This window comes from Chelonoidis abingdonii, chromosome 3 (assembly GCF_003597395.2).
Source record: "Chelonoidis abingdonii isolate Lonesome George chromosome 3, CheloAbing_2.0, whole genome shotgun sequence".
Classification (NCBI taxonomy): domain Eukaryota; kingdom Metazoa; phylum Chordata; order Testudines; family Testudinidae; genus Chelonoidis; species Chelonoidis abingdonii.
The window spans coordinates 157,136,468-157,157,652 of record NC_133771.1 but is presented as its reverse complement, the minus strand read 5'-3'; the positions used below and the strand labels follow the sequence as shown (position 1 = coordinate 157,157,652).

At 40.9% G+C, this 21,185-nt stretch overlaps 1 protein-coding gene across 1 annotated transcript in view; it reads right to left on the bottom strand.

Annotated features, from left to right (window-relative positions):
• DNAH8 (dynein axonemal heavy chain 8) overlaps positions 1–21,185 on the bottom strand; it is a 621,721-nt gene that overhangs the window by 352,000 nt on the left and 248,536 nt on the right. The window contains exons 30-33 of the mRNA XM_075064269.1: positions 17,866–18,101; positions 8,390–8,494; positions 5,512–5,625; positions 2,256–2,318 (exon numbers count right to left, since the gene is read on the bottom strand). Of these exons, the coding sequence (XP_074920370.1) occupies positions 2,256–2,318; positions 5,512–5,625; positions 8,390–8,494; positions 17,866–18,101 (518 nt within the window). The remainder of the gene's footprint in view (positions 1–2,255; positions 2,319–5,511; positions 5,626–8,389; positions 8,495–17,865; positions 18,102–21,185) is intronic.

Genomic DNA, 21,185 nt, shown 5'->3' with positions numbered 1-21,185 from the left:
CCCAGCCCAAGGGAAGCATGTAGATACCTGGCCCCCATGGGAGCTAGGGAATTGATTTCCTGGGGAGCAGGCTTGCAGCCTAGGAGCAGGATACTTTGGAAGGGCATAGGTCACGCGTGCTGGCAAAGGAGTTTGGGCCAGTGGTTACAGCAGAGGGACTGAGCGATAAAACTCCTGAGTTCTATTCCCAGCTCTTTTACAGACTTGCTGGGTGACCCTGAGCAAATCATGTCCTTGCTCTGTGCCTCAGTTTCCCCTTCCATAAGATGGGGATGGCAATATCCACTTCCATTTACAGTGTACTTTGAGATCCTTGGCAGGAAAGCACTAGATCTGTGCTAAGCATTAATGTGACGAGTGGCTGGCTCATGGCTTGGAGCCCGCTTGCTCCATGCAATTTTCCAGTAAGGTTCCGAGCAGACTAAGTGGAGCTCTGAGGGTCCCAGGGGGACTGGGAAATGAATTGGAGGGCTCAATCTCATTGCTAGTGAGGCAAAAATTCCCATTGTTATTGCCTTCTAAACCAGCCCCATCCAAGGCAGCCTCAGTGGAGAGGCCAACATGCAGGGACCCTCAAGACGAGCATCCTGCTCAGCCCCAGGGGGCCCCTCCGAGGCAAGGTGGGCTGGGAGCTCTGCCTGCTCTGTGCAGAGAGGTCCCAGCTCCCCCAAATCCAGGAAGCTCAGCCCAGCTCTGATCTCATTCGCCTCCCTCCTGGCCCAGACAGAGAACAGGAGTAAGCAGCAACACAGCTCTATGTACATGCCTGAGTCAGGTACCCAGGGCAATTACTGGGTGTTGTTGTGCATGCCCCATCTTTGTCTCACGCTCATCTGGTGATGTCCACAAATTTAAAATGTGACGCTGAACTGTATATTAAGGAGCACACAAAAAAGCAACCTGGTTTTCAGAGGTTTTGTGAGTGCTCAGCACCACTGAAAACCTACTTCTCTTTATTAAGATGGCCAATTGAGATGCCAAATTTTAGACAGGAAGTTTGAAAGGCTTTATCTAGGTCCTTTAGACTTGATAAATGATTAGGTTTCAATATACCTTTATCAAGTCTGTTCTAATGTTTTTTGTTATGCATGGAAAAACTGTAATTAAATAATTCATTGACAGCATTCATATGAAGACTTCCAAGGATGAGGAAGCTATCCAGCTAGAAAGGACTGCTGTCATGCCACCGGGGAAGGAGGATAAGATTCTGGTACAGGGAGGATACTGGCTGCTGGTTACTTCTGGCAACAGGCAGTGTTCCACCCCTACTCCCAACTCACTCACCATGATGATGAAGAACCGTTATGCTGCCCTGGCAACAAGTGATGAGGAATTACCCCCAAAGGTTGAAGAGGAGAAGACATGTACCCCCAAGGCTGGGAGGATCATAGCCACCACTCTCAGGAGGAAACATAGGCTAGTGGTGCTTGGAGACTCTCTTCTGAGGGGGACAGAGGCACCCATCTCTCACCCTGACATGGAATCCTGGGAGGTATGCTGCATGTCAGGGGCCCATATCTGAGATGCTACGGAGGGACTGTTGAGGATCATCCGGCCCTCTACTACCCCATGCTACTCATCCATGTGGGCACTAATGATACTGCGAGGTATATCCTGCAGCAGATCAGAAGTGTACAGAGCTCTGGGAGTCAGGGAGAGGGAGTTGGGAGCACAGATGGTGTTTTCTTCAGTCCTTCCAGTCAAGGGTTGGGGCCTTGGCAGAGACAGAAGAACACCGTTGCATAAACTGAAAATTGGTTTTAGGAAACTAACAAGCTTGGCAGCAAGAGTCTAATGAGGAAACAAAAACTTTAAGGGAGCTAGAGGTGTTGGTTTTGAAGAAAAGGCATACAGCCATTTGACTAACAGAATGAGGCAAAGGTACATATTAACTATGTATCTTTGCTGCAGAAATCAATCCCTAAAATCCCTGAGAATTTCTGTTTCTAATACAGAAAATGTCTGTAGAAAACACACTGAACAAATTAAGTTTTTCTTCTTGTTGTTATTATATTAAAGCAGTGTTTCAAGATTCCAGTTGCACAGGGCCCATAGTGCTAGGTGCTATATAATCACATAGTAAGAGACAATCCCTGCTCTGAACAGTTTATGATCTAAGTAATTTACAGAGTAAATTCTCAATATTGTCTATCAATTCCCGTGTTCCAGAGATAGTAATGGATCTTTTTCTAAACTCATTTTGATTCACAACAATGACTCTCAATTTAACATTTCAAAACTATTTTTTTTCTTACCTGGAATATTTGTAACCTATTGCTGGCTTCTTGTGGTGGTGTATTTGGAACCATGGGTCCTTCCTAAAGCAAACAAATTTTAACCAAAGTGAATATTAACTCTTCAAGTCTGTTAAGGCAAATTCTATATTTACAAACAAACAACATATACGAAATTGTTTAACTAGTCAAGAGTTATATGTAAGGGGTATATGAATCATTGAAGTGTGTCCATAAATCCCACTAATGTCAAAAGAGTTACAAAAGTGTATCAAAGGAAAATATTCTAGATAAAATAGAAATTTCTGTAGTCTAATGAAATTTGCTATTAGTAGATAATATACTTTCATGTTCCGTATATTTGTATCCTGTCAAGAGTAAAGTAAGAATGCGCAAAAAGTGACTTGAGGCAACTCTTTACTTTTATCAAAGGTATAATTAGAGTTACAGAATCCTCAATCTGCCATGTATTGTTTTTCTTTTCACAGAGCTTACTTTCTTTGGTATTTATTAGAACTGCACATAATTTCTTGTTAAGTATAACTTGAGGTGTTGGGAGTGGAAAGAAGGAAGATAGAAAGATTAACATACCAGTAACTGTATTTCAAGTACACCTCTATCCCGATATAATGCTGTCCTCAGGAGCCAAAAATTCTTACTGTGTTATAGGTGAAACTGCGTTCTATCAAACTTGCTTTGATCCACTGGAGTGTGCAGCCCCCCCCACCTCGGAGCGCTGCTTTACCGCGTTATATCCAAATTCGTGTTATATCGGGTCGTGTTATATCGGGGTAGAGGTGTATATTGACTCTGTAGATCTGCATTATGGGATACAAACCCATTGGGTCTCAGAGATTGGAATCACTCAAAAAAAAGCAGCTCCCATTAGGTGAAAGCGCCCACCTTGACTATTAAAGCAAAGAAACAAAGGGCTCTGGTGACAGCCTTCATTTTTGTCGCTACTTAAATCCCACTTCTCTGAAGAAGTTTGGAAGGAGAACAGAGAAGGCAAAATAGTCAAAGAGCTAGAATTATATTTCTCCTTTGAGACTTATCCATGAGACCCATGGTAAAATTTTCAAAAGCCTTTACATGAAATCAGTGGGATATAGGCTCCTAAACAGAAATGTGTGAATAACTGACTTTTCAGTTGCAGGTCATACCAAAAAACAAAACAAAAAATTACTTCAGGTTGACTCAAATGAACATTTTTTAAAATTTTTTAGTGCAACAAAATAGTCAAAAAAATTGTTTTGACACAAGCAAAACATTTTGTTTGACCCAAAATGAAATATTTCATTCTGTTTTTAAGTTTTTCTAACCATTTTAAAATAAAATTGAAGTAAATTTCTAAACAAAGGTAGTTTTGTTTCAAAAAATCATGTTTAATTTAGAAAATTTCAAAAGAAATTGTTTTGATTTTTTCCAAATTTTCTTTTCTGACCAAAACAATTCAGCAAATTCAACAAAAATTCACAAAGCATTTTTGTTGCCACAAATCTGCATTTTTCAGGTCAGAAAATGTTACCCAGATCTATTCCTAAGGCACTTAGGTGCTTTTGAAAATGTTACCCTCAGTAATATGAGAAAAAATGAGCTAATCATTAAGACCAATCCTTTATAAAAGGTATAGAGCCTGATCTTTAGTTGGCAAAAATCAGGATAGCTTCACAAATGAAGAATAATTGCAGTCTCCACTGAACTTGCTAAAGAAGTCAGAAGTATCAGAAAATGCTTGGAGACAAGGCTGAGACAATACCCTTAGCGATCACCTCATGTAACTCTGGAAGATGTTCCAATAAGGCATATCTAACTGTGCTCTGACTGAATAATGGGTATGCTAAGGAGGATTACAAGAACTGGGAAACCAGTTAGTCTACATTTGTCTGGGAGAGGACCTGGAGTCTGGAAAATTCCTAAACATCAGAATTAAGAAGCCAGGTGTTAATGCTAGGATTTATATACGCAGAATAACTCAGACATGTAGTATAGTTACAGATCACACTCAGGAATAGAGTGACCAGATTCCCGATTTTATAGGGACAGTCCCGTTATTTGGGGCTTTTTTTAAATGGGTTCCTATTATCCCCCCACCCCGTCCTGATTTTTCACACTTGCTATCTGGTCACCCTACTCAGGAAGCTTGAGGTAAGGGACAGAAGTAAACTGAGCATGCTTTCATAGAATAGAGAACTTTTTTGAGTTGGGACCAGACAGCATCAAAGACAGCTGACCTGGAGGAGAGACAGAGAGACTCCAGGATTCAGAGGGGAAGCCATGAACTGCCGGAAGGGGATCCTGAACATCCTAGAAACTCTGACCCAAGCCCAGATCAAGTTCCACAGTGGTAATGAAAATGAAGTGAGGAAATGTATGTAGGGATTTATTATTTATGACTGGATCTGTATAGATTTTTTGCTATTTAAAGCAAGGAGTAATTGTGTTTAGAAACCTTTGTCTGTGTTATATGTTTCACCTATCATGTATCCCTAAAGAGTTACATTGTAAGCCCAGAATGCCCACAAAGTTGGAGTTCTGGGAGATGGTATGGTTAAACTACTGGGACATCTGTGTGGGGAGGAAAGAAGACACAACACTGATCCTGGGGCTGAGGCCAGCTGGGCTGTGAAGAAACATTTCCAAGAGGGGATAACAGAGAATCTATGCACAGGTGCCACTGAGACCAAGGAAAGAGGCAGTGCTGCAGCATATTCAGACTAATGGAAGCTTAAACCATACGGGGCCCAGGACTGTGGGACCCAAATACAGCATCCAGGTGGGTGTCCAGGAACAAGAGCTGTGTGAAAATGCATATAGGCCTTTTTTGTTTTATATCTTTGTGTGAAAGAATAAATAAAACTTTATTTTGAATAAATTATTTTTGAGTCACATTAATCAGCTTGCTGGTCACAGGATCCCAGAGAAAAGTCTTACGGGTGCTAAACTCAGTTGAGTCTGTCACATAGACATGGTTGAGAAATAGCAGGGGTGCAGCCCAGAGATGAAGATTAAGAGTAGTAAAACTGTATGTTTCAACCCTTGAGAGAGATTAATGAGGGCAGGCTTATCATCTGAGGGGTGCCCTTAAGAAGGACTAAAAGGGATCTAAAGCACAGCTGACCTAGTAACTATGACAGAAGGTCGGTTGGGTTACCATGCCCTCAGGAACTCATAGGGACAACTCAGCAGATCAAAAATTTGGTACTCAGCTGCTGCAAGCCATATATTCCGAGGAACTGAACCGCAAGCCCCATAGATAACTTCCAAATGTAATTACCGTTTCATATGATGTGTCAAAGTTTGCCACATCTTCACGAAAAATTTCAACGGACTCTAATAGATTACTCTTAAATTTCGGCTGAACTTGAACCAACTCATCTTGAACACTGACCTAAAATATAAATGAATGTTCATTTATTAATAAATTATTGAAATAAAGTTATTTCTTAAAAAAATCCTAATAAAGAAAGAGATGTCAATTCTATATAATCAAGTTGATTTGTTACATTAAAAAAACTACAGAAGCGTTGGACAAAAATAGCTTTTTATTCAAACAGCTAAATATGAACACAGAGTTTTAAAAAAAATCAAAACAAAAAACCCTAACACCTTCAGGCATTATTTTCTTACAAGATGCTGTAACTTCCTCATCTTTAGAAAATTCAGAGTGGTCAAAACAAACTAAACTAAACCAAACTAACTACAGAACAAAACCTGAACATCCATATTCAGAGATTTTTTTAAAAAGTACTAGGGAAGGACAAAACAAAAGGATAGGATTCAGCTGCATTCTGACTCTATGAAATGTGGGAAGTAACTTACTTTTCTCAGGTTTCAGAGTAGCAGCCGTGTTAGTCTGTATCCGCAAAAAGAACAGGAGTACTTGTGGCACATTAGAGACTAACAAATTTATTTCAGCATGAGCTTTCGTGAGCTACAGCTCACTTCTTCGGATGCATAGAACGGAACACACAGACAGGAGATATTTATACATACAGAGAACATGAAAAGGTAGAAGTATGCATACCAACAGGAAGAGTCTAATCAATTGAGATGAGCTATCATCAAGCAGGAGAAAAAAAAACTTTTGAAGTGGATAATAAGACGACTCATTGTGCGAAGGTTGAGAGAACTTAACATACGGATATGATCGTTAGTATAATGACCCAACCATTCCCGTCTCTGTTTGGCTTCAGTTAATTGTGTTCAATTAGATAGATTATTCAAGTTCAGCAGTCTCTCTTGAGAGTCTGTTTTGAAGTATTTTTGTTGCAAAATTGTCACCTTCAGGTTGTCAGCTTGAGTGGTTTAGAGAGATTGAAGTGTTCTCCCTGATTTGTTGATTGTACTGGCTTGTGGAACTCTCTCGCTTCAGGCCCTATGCTTCCAGCACTCGCTTATATCTTAGCGCCCATTGACTTCTGCGGGAAACTACAAGCTCGGTGATCTTCCAGAAAACACCATCCTGGCACTATGGATGTGGTAGCCCTCGTACACCAACACTCACACAAGATGGACTACAAGCCGTAGGAATATCCTCCGATATATCACAGCTAACTGGTGGCTGGACTTTGTACTTTGTCCTCACACATTAATTTTGGGCAAATTACTAGCCTTAGTCAGTGGCTCTGCTATGGGTCCGATGGTGCCCACAGTTATGCCAATCATTTATTGGGCTGATTAGAACGAACGCTTCCTTAGCTCCTGTTCCCTACCCCTACTTACTTGCGCTACTTGATGGACATCTTCAGCATCTTGGACTCATGGAAAGAAGCCTCGAGGAATTCCACCAGTGATTTACATTTCCATCTACCATAACTTAGCCTAGACATCCAACAAGCGGTCATTTCTTTAGGCATACTGTGCTATAGCATGGTCACATAAAACTACCTAAACGGAAGCTAAAGCTTAACTTACCTACATGCCTCAGTTCCTCCGGGACACACCACATCCAATCATGTCTACGAGCTTCTAAGATACCAATCGTATTGCCTCCAATCTCAGCGCAGAGATAAAGATTAAGATCTTCTTCAAGCATTCTTAAAACTACAAGATGTGATAAAAACGTATTGACAGAGGCGGAGAGTACCAGAGCACCTGCTACAGGAAGCCACAAAGAAATAAACAGACGCCACTAGGCCATCATCTCAGACACCATGAAACCTCTTTCAGGGTCATCATCAAGACTACAACCTATCCTTAAGATGTTCTCACTCTCCAGATCTTTGGGGATATGGCCAGTCCTACTTATGACGAGCCTCCCAGCTGAAGCAAATACTTACAGCAACCGCACCATGCCAACATAAAACTAATCCAGGACCTATCCTTGCACAAGCCCGATGCCAGCTCTTCTCACATATCGATTTCAGTGACACCATCATAGGACCTAATCACATCGCACGCCACAGGGCTCATTCACTGCACATCTACTGACGTGAATTATGCCATGTGTGCAGCATGCTCCTCTGCCATGTTACATTGGCCCAAACCGCGACCTCTACACAAAAGATAAAATGGACACAAACTGACATCAGGATCATACATTCAAAACCAGTGGGGAACACTATCAATCTCTCTAACCACTCAGTGACAGACTAAAGGTGACAATTTTGCAACAAAAACTTCAAAACAGACTCCAAAGAAGAGCTGCTGAACTCGAATTAATGCAATTAGTACAATTAACTTCAAGCTAACAGAGACTGGATGGTTGAGTCATTACCAATTGAATCTGTTTCCGTATGTTAGTTCTCCTCACTTTTGGTCATCTTATTATCACTTCAAAAGTTTTTTTCTCTGCTGATGATAGCTCATCTCAAATTGATTAGACTCTTCCTGTTGGTATGCATACTTCTACCTTTTCATGTTCTCTGTATGTATAAATATCTCCTGTCTGTGTGTTCCATTCTATGCATCCGAAGAAGTGAGCTGTAGCTCACGAAAGCTCATGCTGAAATAAATTTGGTAGTCTCTAATCTGCCACAAGTACTCCTGTTCTTCTTACTTTTCTCACTATCATTGTAAGAGGTGACCAATTCCAACACTGGCTACTCTTGAAGCAGTACATCTTATGTATTAGTCCCTTACTCTCATATAAGCCTAATGACTCATACTATCTTCTAATGAGTAGTAGAAAAAGTACAGATTCAGATACTCACGGCTTTGGTCTGTAATTTGTTAAAAGAATATCTAAGTGTATCAACTCCTTCTGATTCCTCTTTTGTTACCTCAACTTCAAATCTATTTAAAATACTATAAGCTTCCTATAAAAGAAGAAAAAACAATCATGATACAATTCAAATTTATTTGCAAGAATACAAAGTTTGTAAAATATACTTTAAATTAATACAGTCAACTTAGTTTAGGGCCAATATTTATGTTTAGTTGTTTTTTTAAAAAGGGTCTTTGGATGAAGAAGAGCCAGTCTCTGACTACAACAGATACAGCTAATCTTGTAATGAGCAGAGCTGTGTGAAATATTAGAGGCAAATTTAGAAACCCTAGACATTGCCTGTGTTAACGTTCACAGAACGTCCTAAAATGTATTATTATATAACATGTTTTTCATGCTAATTACATTTTTTCAAAGTAGATTATTAATTTGTATACTATATGGATATACATGTACATTTTGAGAAATGTTCCCAACTCTGGATGATTATCAGCACCACACTGCATATTTCAAAGGTTTTCTATCATCCTGTTTACAAAGACGATTATTGCAATATGTTCAGACTGATTTATCAAGTGCTTTCACATATAATAATGCTGGGATGACCCTAACATTCCTTGATTTTTTATGTAGTTTGGTTCTATTAATGCGGCAGCTTATATATTCTCTAGTTTACTACCTTCATTGTAGAAACAGGGCACAGATTATTTACAGGAGAAAATGGGATAATTAGTTTAGTTTAAGGTTCATGACCAAGCAAAGAAAAATTATAACCAACTAAGACAAAAGGCTGAGTGAAGTATATAAGCCACTTGCTTGCTGTTGTGTACTTGTAGCGCGCATTCACTGCAACTTACGACTGCCTGTGAATACACAGTTCTTTCTTCCCTGCAATCCTTTATGCCTGGAAACCTCTTCGTATCTCAGCCCAAGTCTACATCATCTCCTCTTCTAAGTATTCCCTTAACCCACACTTCAGTAAGGCTTATGAAGGGTATATCTACACTACAAAATTACTCCAATTTTACAGAATTTGATTTTTGCCAACAGATTGTATAAAGTCGAGTGCATGCGTCCATACTAAGCACATTAATTTGGCGGTGTGTGTCCATAGTACCGAGACTAGCGTCAACTTCTGGATCATTGCACTGTGAGTAGTTATCCCATAGCTATCCCATAGTTCCCGCAGTTCCCCCGCCCATTGGAATTCTGGGTTGAGATCCCAATGCCTGATGGGGCAAAAAACATAGTCACAGGTGGTTCTGGGTACATGTCATCAGGCCCCCCTCTCCCTACCTCCCTCCATGAAAGCAACGGAAGACAATCATTTTGCGCCTTTTTTCCTGGGTTACCTGTGCAGACACCATACCATGGCAAGCATGGAGCCCACTTAGCTGACCATCACCGTATGTCTCCTGGGTGCTGGGAGATGTGGGACTGCATTGCTACACAGCAGCAGCTCATTGCCTTTTGGCAGCAGATAGTGCATTAAGCCTGGTAGCCATCATCATCATACTCCTGGGTGCTCTTTTAGCTGACCTTGGTGAGGTCGGTCAGGAGCACCTGGACAGACCTGGGAGTGACTCAGCCAAGTCATTCCCCATCTTCTGCCAAGCACCCAGGAGATGACAATGGCTAGCAGCAATAATGAAGCATCTTCTGCTGAGCACCCATAAGATGATGATGGCTAGCAGTTGTACTGCACTGTCTGCTGCCAGCCTAAGATGTATAAGATAGATGGAGTGGATCAAAACAAGAAATAGACCAGATTTGTTTTGTATTCAATTACTCCCCCCTCCCTCCATGAAATCAATGGCCTGCTAAACCCAGGGTTTTGAATTCAATCCTTGAGGGGGCCATTCTATGTGACAGTTGTTTGTGTTTCTCCTTGATGCAAAGCCACCTCCTTTGTTGATTTTAATTCCCTGTAAGTCATGTCGTCAGTCGCCCCTCCCTCCATCAGAGCAACGGCAGACAATTGTTTCGTGCCTTTTTTCAGTGCAGACACCATACCACGGCAAGTATGGAGCCCGCTCATCTCAATGCAGCAACCATCAACACTGTAAACACCTCGTGCATTATCATGCAGTTTATGCAGAACCAGAACCTGAAAAAACAGGCAAGAAGGAGGCAACAGAAGTGAGGTGATGAGAATGATGAGGACATGGACACAGAACTCTCTCAAAGCATGGGTGCTGGGCAAAGTTCATGTCATTGTGGAAGTAGAGCAGGAACTGACAGGGATTTGAAGGGGATTTCAATGTAAACAGTCCCTTCTGTGAGCAAGAGTCAGGCTAGCTGTAACCCTCATAACGCAAGACTTGCAGAAGCGAAGATTCTGTGAGGCGAGTGAAGAAGAACTGTGAGAGAGGTTGTTTTGACCTTGTGTTAAGATAAAAATGGAATGTAGACTATAGCAGAAATTGTTGCGAGAAATAAGATAGAGAGAAGGAATATGTATAAACAATATGCAGCTGGTGCTCATTATCGTCTGTAAAAAAGGTATAAATGTTGGCTCTAATTGTTTATCTTTAGAGAGACCTGCCTAGGTGGGGGAACCCTGTGTCCTAGTGTACTCTCTCCCTCCATGCACTTGCTAGAGAATAAAGTATCTGACTTGCTGCACCCAACCAGAGAGTAAGAATTCTGTTTTTCTCCGACACCGTGGAACGCTGATTCTGGGCCCAGGAAACAAGCACAGAGCGGTGGAATGGCATAGTGTTGCAGGTGTGGGACGATTCCCAGTGGCTGCAAAACTTTTGCATGCATAAGGGCACTTCCATGGAACTTTGTGACTTGCTTTCCCCTGCCTTGAAGTGTCAGAATACCAAGATGAGAGCAGCCCTCACAGTTGAGAAGTGAGTGGTGATATCTCTGTGGAAGCTTGCAACGTCAGACTGCTCCCGGTCAGTCAGGAATCAATTTGGAGTGGGAAAATCTACTGTGGGGGCTGCTGTGATGCAAGTAGCCAAAGCAATCACTGAGTTGCTGCTACCAAAGGTAGTGACTCTGGGAAATGTGCAGGTCATAGTATATGGCTTTGCTGCAATGGGATCCCCTAACTATGGTGGGGTGATAGACAGAACCCATATCCCCATCTTGGCACTGGACCACCAGAGCAGCCAGTACATAAACCACAAGGGGTACTTTTCAATGCTGTTGCAAGCACTGGTGGATATCAAGGGACATTTCACCAACATCAATGTGGGATAGCCGGGAAGGGTTCATGACGCTCGCGTCTTCAGGAACATTAGTCTGTTTAAACAGCTGCAGAAAGGGATTTACTTCCAAGACCAGAAAATAACCATTGGGGATGTTGACATGCCTATAGTTATCCTTAGGGACCCAGCCTACCCCTCAATGCCATGGCTCATGAAGCCATACACAGGCAGCCTGGACAGTAGTCAGGAGCTGTGCAACTATAGGCTGAGCAAGTGCAAAATGGTGGTAGAATGTGCATTTGGACGTTTAAAGGGTTGCTGGCCCACTTTACTAACTCGCTCAGACCTCAACGAAACCAATAATCCTATTGTTATTGCTGCTTGCTGTGTGCTCCACAGTCTCTGTGAGAGTAAGGGGGAGACGTTTATGGAGGGGTGGGAGGCTGAGGCAAATCGCCTGGCCGCTGATTACGTGCAGAAAAGACACCCGGGCAATTAGAAGAGCACACCAGGAAGCGCTGCGCATCAGAGAAGCTTTGAAAATCAGTTTCATGACTGGCCAGGCTATAGTGTGACAGTTCTGTTTGTTTCTCCTTGATGAAAACCCGCTCTGTTGGTTGACTCATTCCCTGTAAGCCACCCACCCTCCCCCTTCAATCGCAGCTTGCTTGCAAAGGAAATAAAGTCACTATAATTTAAAAAACATGTATTCTTTATTAATTGATTATAAAAATAGGGAGAGAACTGACAAGGTAGCTTGGGTGGGGTGTGGGAGAAGGGGAGGAGGAAAGGAAAAGACTACTTCAAAACTTGTTGAATGACAGCCTTCTGTTGCTTGGGCTGCCGACTGGGGTAGAGTGCCAGGGTGCACGGAGCCTCCCCCCCGCATTCTTGGGTATCTGGGTGAGGAGGCTATGGAACTTGGAGAGGGTGGATGGCGGTTGAACAGGGGCTGCAGCAGCACTCTGTGATCCTGCTGCTGTTCCTGAAGCTCCACCAGATGCCAGAGCATGTCCGTTTGATCCCGCAGTAGCCCCAGCATTGCATCCTGCCTCCTCTGATCTTTCTGCCGCCACCTCTCATCTCGATCTTCCCTCCTATCCTCACGTTTGTCCCTCCTGTCCTCACATTCATTGGCTCCTTTCCTGTACTGTGATAATGTGTCCTTCCACACATTCAGATGAGCTCTTTCAATGCTGGTTGACTGCATTGTCTCAGAGAACATTTCATCGTGCATGCGTTTTTTTTGCCACCTTATCTGGGAGAGCCTTCGGGACAGAGGAGGGAGGTTTCAAAAATTTGCAGCTGCGGGACGGAAAAAAGGGAGAGAAGTATTTAAAAAGATACATTTTACAGAACAATGGGTATACTCATGGTGAACAACACTATTCACATTACATATCACATGTGATTTCGGTATAAGGTCACATTTTGCATCTTATATTGAGTGCCCGCGGCTTTGGTGTTAGAGATCACAGACGCAGGGCCATGCAACCAAATTGGGTTGCAGGTGGCCATGGTAAGCCACAGTCTTTTGACTTCTGCAACCTTCATAAAAGCAGCGCCTTCCTTTCCCATACCAACCAAAGCCTGTTGAGTGCTGCAGTTTCATGTTAATGTGCAGCAGTAGAAACCAAACTAACTCCCCCATCCAATTCTCTGGGATGATCGCTTTGCTCCTCTCCCCACGACTTGGCTGGTAACAGGGAAGATCCCTGCTAGCCAAATGCGAACAGCTCAGCACCAATGCCCCCACAACTTGGATAACTGCAGGGAGGGTTTCTTTTCAGCCACAGGCAAACAGCCCAGTAGGAATGGCCACCTCTGAATGTCCCTTTAATTAAAGTCCCGTATTTCAACCAGGTTACCATGAACAATATCACTGTCCTGAGGATAACACAGAGAGATAAACAATGGATGTTGCTTGAATGCCAACGAACACTGGGACCATATGCTGCCAATTTTGTCATGAAATGATACCAGATTACTTGCTACTAGCATGGCGTGGTAAAGTGTCCTACCATGGAGGACGGAATAAGGCTGCTCTCCCCAGAAACTTTCTGCAAAAGCTTTTAGAGTATCTCCAGCAGAGCTTCATGGAGATGTCTCTGGAGAATTTCCGCTCCATCCATCCCAGACACGTTAACAGACTTTTCCAGTAGCTGTACTGGCCACGAATGTATCCCAAGTCCTCAGGGCAAAATAATCATTACAAAACACTTGCTTTTAAACCATGTATTATATATACAAATGTACACTCACCAGAGGGCTCTTCTACGGCTTCATAGTCCAGGATACCGCCTTGGGAGGGTTGGGAGGGTATTTCAGTCAGGATGAGAAAAAGATCCTGGCTGTTGGGGAGAATGGTGTGCTGTGTGCTCTCCTCAAGCTCTCCTCCTTCTCCTTCTCATCTTCCCCATCGCAAAATCCTCAGGCATGGTTGAGAGTACCTCCTCCTTGGAATCCACCGTCAGGGGTGGGGTAGTGGTGGCACCCGCCCTGCCCCCCAGAATTACATGCAGCTCAGTGTAGAAGTGGCATGTCCACGGCTCTGCCCCGGAGCATCCATCTGATTCTTTGGTTTTCTGGTACGCTTGTCTGAGGTCCTTAACTTTCATGCAGCACTGTGTTGAGTCCCTGTTCTGGCCTCTCTCCATCATGCCCTTGGAGATTTTTTTAAATGTATTGGCATTTCGTCTTTTGGAACATAGTTCTGATAGCACGGAATCGTCTCCCCATACAGCAATCAGATCCAGTACCTCCTGTATTGTCCATGCTGGAGCTCTTTTTCGATTCTCGGACTGCATGGTTACCTGTGCTGATGAGCTCTGCATGGTCACCTGTGCTGATGAGCTCGACTGGCGAAACAGAAAATGAGATTCAAAAGTTTGTGGGGCTTTTCCTGTACATCTGGCCAGTGCATCTGAGTTGAAAGTGCTGTCCAGGATGGTCACAATGGTGCACTGTGGGATAGCTCCTGAAGGCCAATACCGTCGAATTGCGTCCACACTAACCCTAATTTGAACCAGCGATATCGATTTCAGCATTAATCCCCTCATCGGGGAGGAGTACAGAAATTGATTTAAAGAGCCCTTTATGTCGAAGTAAATGTTTGTTGTGTGGACGGGTGCAGGGTTAATTGATTTAACACTGGTAAATTCGACCTAAACTCGTAGTGTAGACCAAGCTGAAGACTAGTCCTCCCCTCAAAAAAACATTAATTAAATCAATGAGGGCGTAAGGGGAACAAAAATCAAACAAAAACATGGAACTAACAAGTAATTTGTTAATTATCATTGCTCTATATCCTAGTTTTTATCACATTCCTGATTTATATGTTTTCCACGTAGGGCACTATCCTGAAAATATTTATATTTAGAAGTGACATACTCATGTCAGTAATCCCATTGATGTCAATGGAACTTACATGTTAGCAATCTCTATAGTATAGACTGTAAACACTTTGGGTCAGGACCTTATCCTTATACCCCTCTCTAAGTATGTAGGACATATTTGAACCTATTAAAATAAAATAAATAAATACTCATCAGATTCAGTAACATTTTCCCTACACATTTATAACAACATGAATTGGCTATACTAGAAGACATGTTGAACACCACTGCTACTATCAGAATTTATTATTGTACTATAATCATTGTGGTTTGCCCTCTCTCCTGTGATTGTCTGCATATAGCGTACAGGTCACAAGAACTGGTAGAAAACTGGGTGCACGGTAGATTCCCACTAAGGAACAAGATGACTTATACTTTCCTAAAACTACTGCTGTTGGTGAAGATACTGTTCCATGTCTCCACTTGTGCTCATTCTTCTCTTGTCTAAACTCTACCTATTCTTTTAATCTTGCTGTTGGTGGTATTTACTGATTTTATTAGTGCTGCTAGCTTAAATTCATCAGGGAGCTGTATGGATGAGACATCTTTTCTCACAGTAGACATGTTTTGGGCTGCTATAATAACAGAAATTCCATATCTGAAATAGGTTAGAACTCATGAATAATGGATCATTAAAAAAGAATGTAAGAATCTTGGGTCTCCGGGACAACACAAAGGACAATGAATGACTCTGTGATAAATCGGGGGGCAGGGGGGTAGCTTCCTTTTATGGACAACCAGCCAGCCAGTTTGCTATAAAATCCCTCTTGGTGCTGTTCTCTATTTGCTTTACCTGTAATGGGTTAACAAACCCACAGGTAAAACGAAAGGAGTGGGCACCTGATCAAAAGAACCAATGGGAGGGTTAGAACTTTTTAAAATGGGGACAAAACTTCCCTTTGTCTGTGTGTTGTGGTTCTCTGGAAAGGGAAACAGGGAGCAGTTATGCTCTGAGAAGCTGAAGGCCTGATATGAAAATCATCAGATCATATCTAGAACTACTTATTTAACAACCAGATATGTAAGTAAATCAGAAATGTTTAGAAAGATGTGATTAGGTTTATTTCTGTTTATTTCTTATTGGCCTATGGACTCCTCTGTGCTAACCCCAAATGCTTTTTGTTTTGCTTGTAACCTTTAAGCTGGACCTCTAGAAGGTTATTCTTGATGTTTAATTGTTGTAAGTGGGTTTTTTAAATCTAGCAGAAGCTTAAGTGCTAGATGTATTTTCTTCCTTTTTGTTTTTTAATAGAATTTACCTTTTTTTAATAACAGGATTGGATTTTTGGTGTCCTAAGAGGTATGTGCATATGTTGTTTAATTAGCTGGGGACAACAGCTAATTTACTTTGTTTTCTTTCTCAGCTCTTCCCTGGAAGGGGGGTGAAAGGGCTTGAGGGTACCCCACAGGAAGGAATTCCCAAGTGCACCTTCCTGGGTTTCAAGGGGTTTGCATTTGGGTGGTGGCAGCATCTACCCATCCAAGGTCAGAGAAAAGCTGTAACCTTGGGAGGCTGAAGTGGCCAATATTAATTTTTAGAATCCTTATGGGCCGCCACCTTCTGCACTCAAAGTGTCAGAGTGGGGAATCAACCTTGACAGACTAGGATACCTAATTTGAAAAACAGACACTCGAAAAGGACTTGTCTAAATTAGGGAAATTTGCACCAGTGTAACTACATCACGACAGTTACATTGGTGCAAACCCCTAGTGTAGACACACTGTACTGGTGCAATACTAGGTTTTCACTGTGAATACAATATACAGTTATACCAGTGCAAATTTCCCTAATATAGGAAGTCCTTATTTGAATTTAACATCAATATCCAGCAAACAAGCACAAGAGAATCTCAACAAATGCACTAAACCAGTGGAAGGACTTTCCTGTTTTATGTATGATCTGGACAGAATACTACTGGAGATATGAAAATGAAACATAATCCCTGACAGGCATAGATTATTAATATTATTTGTATACAGTCACCACTGTGTGGAGTGCTTTATAGATATGTAGAAAGATATAATTCCTACTTCAAAGTATCTACAAACTAGGCAGACGACATATAACACAGCAACCAGTTAAAGGAAGTAACAAAAATAGCATAAATGAATGCTGAAGGTACTTTTTGTTATTTCTGTGCTTTTTTATTTTTTTAATAGCTGTTGTGAACCTGTCCATGAACGGACGACTGAGGTTTGTAGGGATATTGAAAACACTCTTATTCTTTAATGTCAGTGACATCCAATATAGAGAACTACTGACATCAAAGAAAGCAGTGGAAGAAAGACAGTCTATTTTATCTGACAAATTTAAAGGTACAACAACAGGTACACACTGAACTTTGTTATACTGACACGTGCTTTTCCTGACTTATGCCTTTACATTTGTTCTTTTTGTACTCTTGTAATCATTTGAAATATTTAACCACTATCTTTCTGGTATCATGGTAGTATAACTAGTCTCCAGAATGGAAAATGTTAGCATTTAGCCTTTTCCCTCTTTCCACAAAAGATGAACAATTTTAAAAAAAGAAATTAAAAAACTGGGAAAACTAAAAGAACTTGCACTAGAAAAATTATGTATATACCTCTGACAATGTACTGTGATTTCCTAAATGAAAAGTGGCTCTGTGGAGGGAATCTGGAAGGCAGAAAGATAAGATTGCAGGAGGCTCTATCTATGCATACAAAAAAGGGTAGGACTAGGATGGTGACTATCAAGAACAATAAAAGTGTTGCTGCAGGGAGGTAAAAGGAGAGAAATAAGTATTTTGTTTCCCATCCCTCAAAGTGGAGAGTGGAGGAACATTTACTCATCATTAGGGTTCTCCAAGTCTATTTAAAAAATCCCAAATTCTAAATAAATTATTTTATTTCAAAACAATAAAAATTAAGAAGTGTCTTACTTCAATAGGTCCCAAGGTCATATCCATTTGTATTTCATTATCACGTATATTAGACAAAGCTTCCATTGCAAATCTGACATCATCTAAGTCACGAATAGGTCGAGATAACTTCTTCAAATATTCAGTTATAAATGATATCATGTCTGTCATTTTCTTCTTATATTCCTCATTTAAGTAACGACAGAGTAGCATCTTCCATGCTTTGGCTTCAATCGACAAAGCAAGTTTCAATGGTCCTGGTTTAAAAAACCCAATAGTTTATTGCATCTAAATTTTAATGCTCTGAAGACAGCTCCACTACTTATACAAAAGAATCATGTGTATATCTTCAAAATATAATTATAGTCAGAAAAATTACTGTAAAAGTGAACTGAATGACTTCATTCTATTGTTTCATAATCATTTAAAAGTTATTTCACTTAATCTCTAGTTGCTTTGTACATTTTATCAGCTTTAAAGCATCTTAATATGTTTATCTCATTAAAAGAACAAACATATAAGACAACTAACAAAAGGAGAAAATTATTTACTTATACTGCATCATTTCAAATTCACAGAAAAAATCTTTTCACGGAAAATTAGTATAGCTTCATTAAAGTCAATGGAGCTAAACTGATTTACATCATCTGACGATTTGGCATCTTGGGCCTATACTCTTTTACATGACTGCATCTGGAATATGCCACAACTAAAATTTTGAATTGTCACAACATATCATAAGCAGATAATACACACACACCCAACAAAGAAGCAGAAGAGTCAATGACTGCTTCAGTTACTGGTTATTTTTGAAACAAATAAGAATTTCAATAAACAACACTTCTGAACTCTAGTGATAGGACACAAGTAACTGCTAACCTAACATAATCATTATGTTCATAAAACAAGAATTGCACGTAAGTTACTTCCTGTTCTATTATGTGTTTGCCAAAATGTTCTCATCCGAGCACTAAACAGCTGAATTTGAAAGGGCATGTTGGTGATCACAGATTAAACTTCTAGAAAGAGGCTTACATTTTTGAACCAAGGATGCTGAATGTTCTTGTGGTCCATACATATTGCAGGTTTTTCTTAATCCTACCAAGCAATTAACTTCAATAATATCTTGTGACAATGAGTTCCTCAGGCTCACTGCACAAAAAAATATTTTCTTTTATGAGTTCAAATTTGCTATCTATTTAACTGAATGTCCCTCATTCAACAAGATGAATTGAAGTGCACAATCTACCTTCTCTATACCCACCATTCATTATATCTTTATCTTGTCCTTTCTTGTTCATTTTCTCTTTAAAATAAACAGTCCCACTTTTTCAATTTCTCTGTATTTGGAAGTTTTTTCCAGGCCGCTAATTCATTATTTTTGCTCCATCATTCACCTCCTCTATTTCTACAATATTATATACATACGTGTGTGTATAATGTAGTGTATTTATAACTATGTCGGTCCCAGGACCTTAGAATGACAAGGTAGCCCACTGCACCTCGAATGGCCCTTAGAATATGAGCTAACTACTTCTGCTAAACAATCTGTTCCCCCTTGTATTTAGTAGTGATGCTCGAAGTACCTTTCATAGACCTGAAGAAGAGCACTGTTAGCTGGAAAGCTTGTCTCTCTTACCAACAGAAGTTGATCCAATAAAAGATATTACCTCATCCACCTCATATATTAAGTAGAGTAACCAGAACTCAAGACCATATTTCAGCTGAGGCCTACCATTGACTTATATATACAACATTGTAAAGTTTTGAGTATTATTTTCCATCCCATTCTTCATACATGCTGATATTTTATTAGGTTCTTTTTACTGCTGCTGATCTTATAAGCACAGGAATTAATTAAGCTGTCCACAATGTCCAGGTCTTTTTCCTGAACAGTTACACTTAGTTTAGAACCCAGCAAAGAATGCACCAAGTTCAAATTATTTCTCCCATTTTATGAATTACCTCATCCTTTTTAACAGCAAATTTCAGCAGTCACTGTGTTAGTACTGTGCCATCAGAAGTTCACCCCAAATCCTTGTTCAGTCTTCATAAACCTAAATAATTTTCTGCAAACTTTGCCACCTCACTGCTCACCTGGTTTCCCAGATTAATAAATATATTTAAAAACATCAGTGTCAATATGGAACCTTGTGGCACCCCACAGAGGATCTTTTACCATGATGAAAATCAACCATTTATTTCTATTCTTTGTTTTCTGTCTCTTACCCAGTTTTTGATCCATGGCAGAACTTTGCCTCTCACCCTATGAACTCTGGTTAAGTCCTGAAAAGACTACTTGATTTTTAAGCAAGGTTTTTTCCCTACTGAGAAGCTCTATTGAATCTTTTTCACAAAGATCTTCATAGCACAGGTGATTGTCATCAGAAAGCTATTTTGAACATTGCAGTCAGTAGATCTACAGCTCATTTATACTAGGTGAGGATATGGCCCATGGGTTCCTCCAACTTATTGGAGGTAATGTGGACTGTGAGCATTTTTGCAAAGACCGGTGAGCGCTGGAAACAGGTCAAAGGGCCATGTTTGGATATGACTGTGGATCAACATATAGCAGAAACAGATGATTGCATTGACTCTTCCTTTATAATATGCACGCAAGCATAACGTAAATCTGCTACATATATAGAGGGGTTAGTTAGTTAATTAGTATCCATTATGCCTCTAGTGTTTGGGCAGTGACAAAGCTCTTCCACTCCGGTCCGTGCCCCAGGGTTTTCAGCTCAGCTTCCACAGCTCTTCGCTATGTTTTTTTTAGGCAGCCTCATTTTTGCTTGCCTTCAGGTGTCCATCTTATTGCTATCCTGGCGATGGAATCAGTTTCCATCCAAAGCACATGGCAAATCCATCTCCAACGCCTCCTGGCAATGATGGTGCTCCCAGGTCTTGATTTGAGAATGTTCTGGGCCAAAATATATGGAGGATTTTTCTGAGGCAGTTTGTATGAAATGAAGACAGTTTGGACATGTCATACTTTGTTATTCCCCAGCATTCTGCACTATAAAATAGTGTTGAAAGCATGCAGCTCTGATAAATCTTCAGTTGGTTTTGGTGTTGTATTTGATGATTTCCAGACTATATTTAAACTCCTGAAGGTGTTCCAGGCTTTATTGATTCTGATCTGGATGTCCTGGCTTTTCTACTGCCCTGGCTGATGGTGCTGCCAAGTATGTGAATGTTTCTACATTGGTGAGAACGTGATCCTCTGTCCGTACTGGTGATTGTGATAGTGCATGACATCTGTCTTATTGTGGTTGATTTCCAGTCCTATTTGCTGGCTGAATGTATTGAGTCAGGTGTTTTTTTTCTTGTTTATGGTGGTG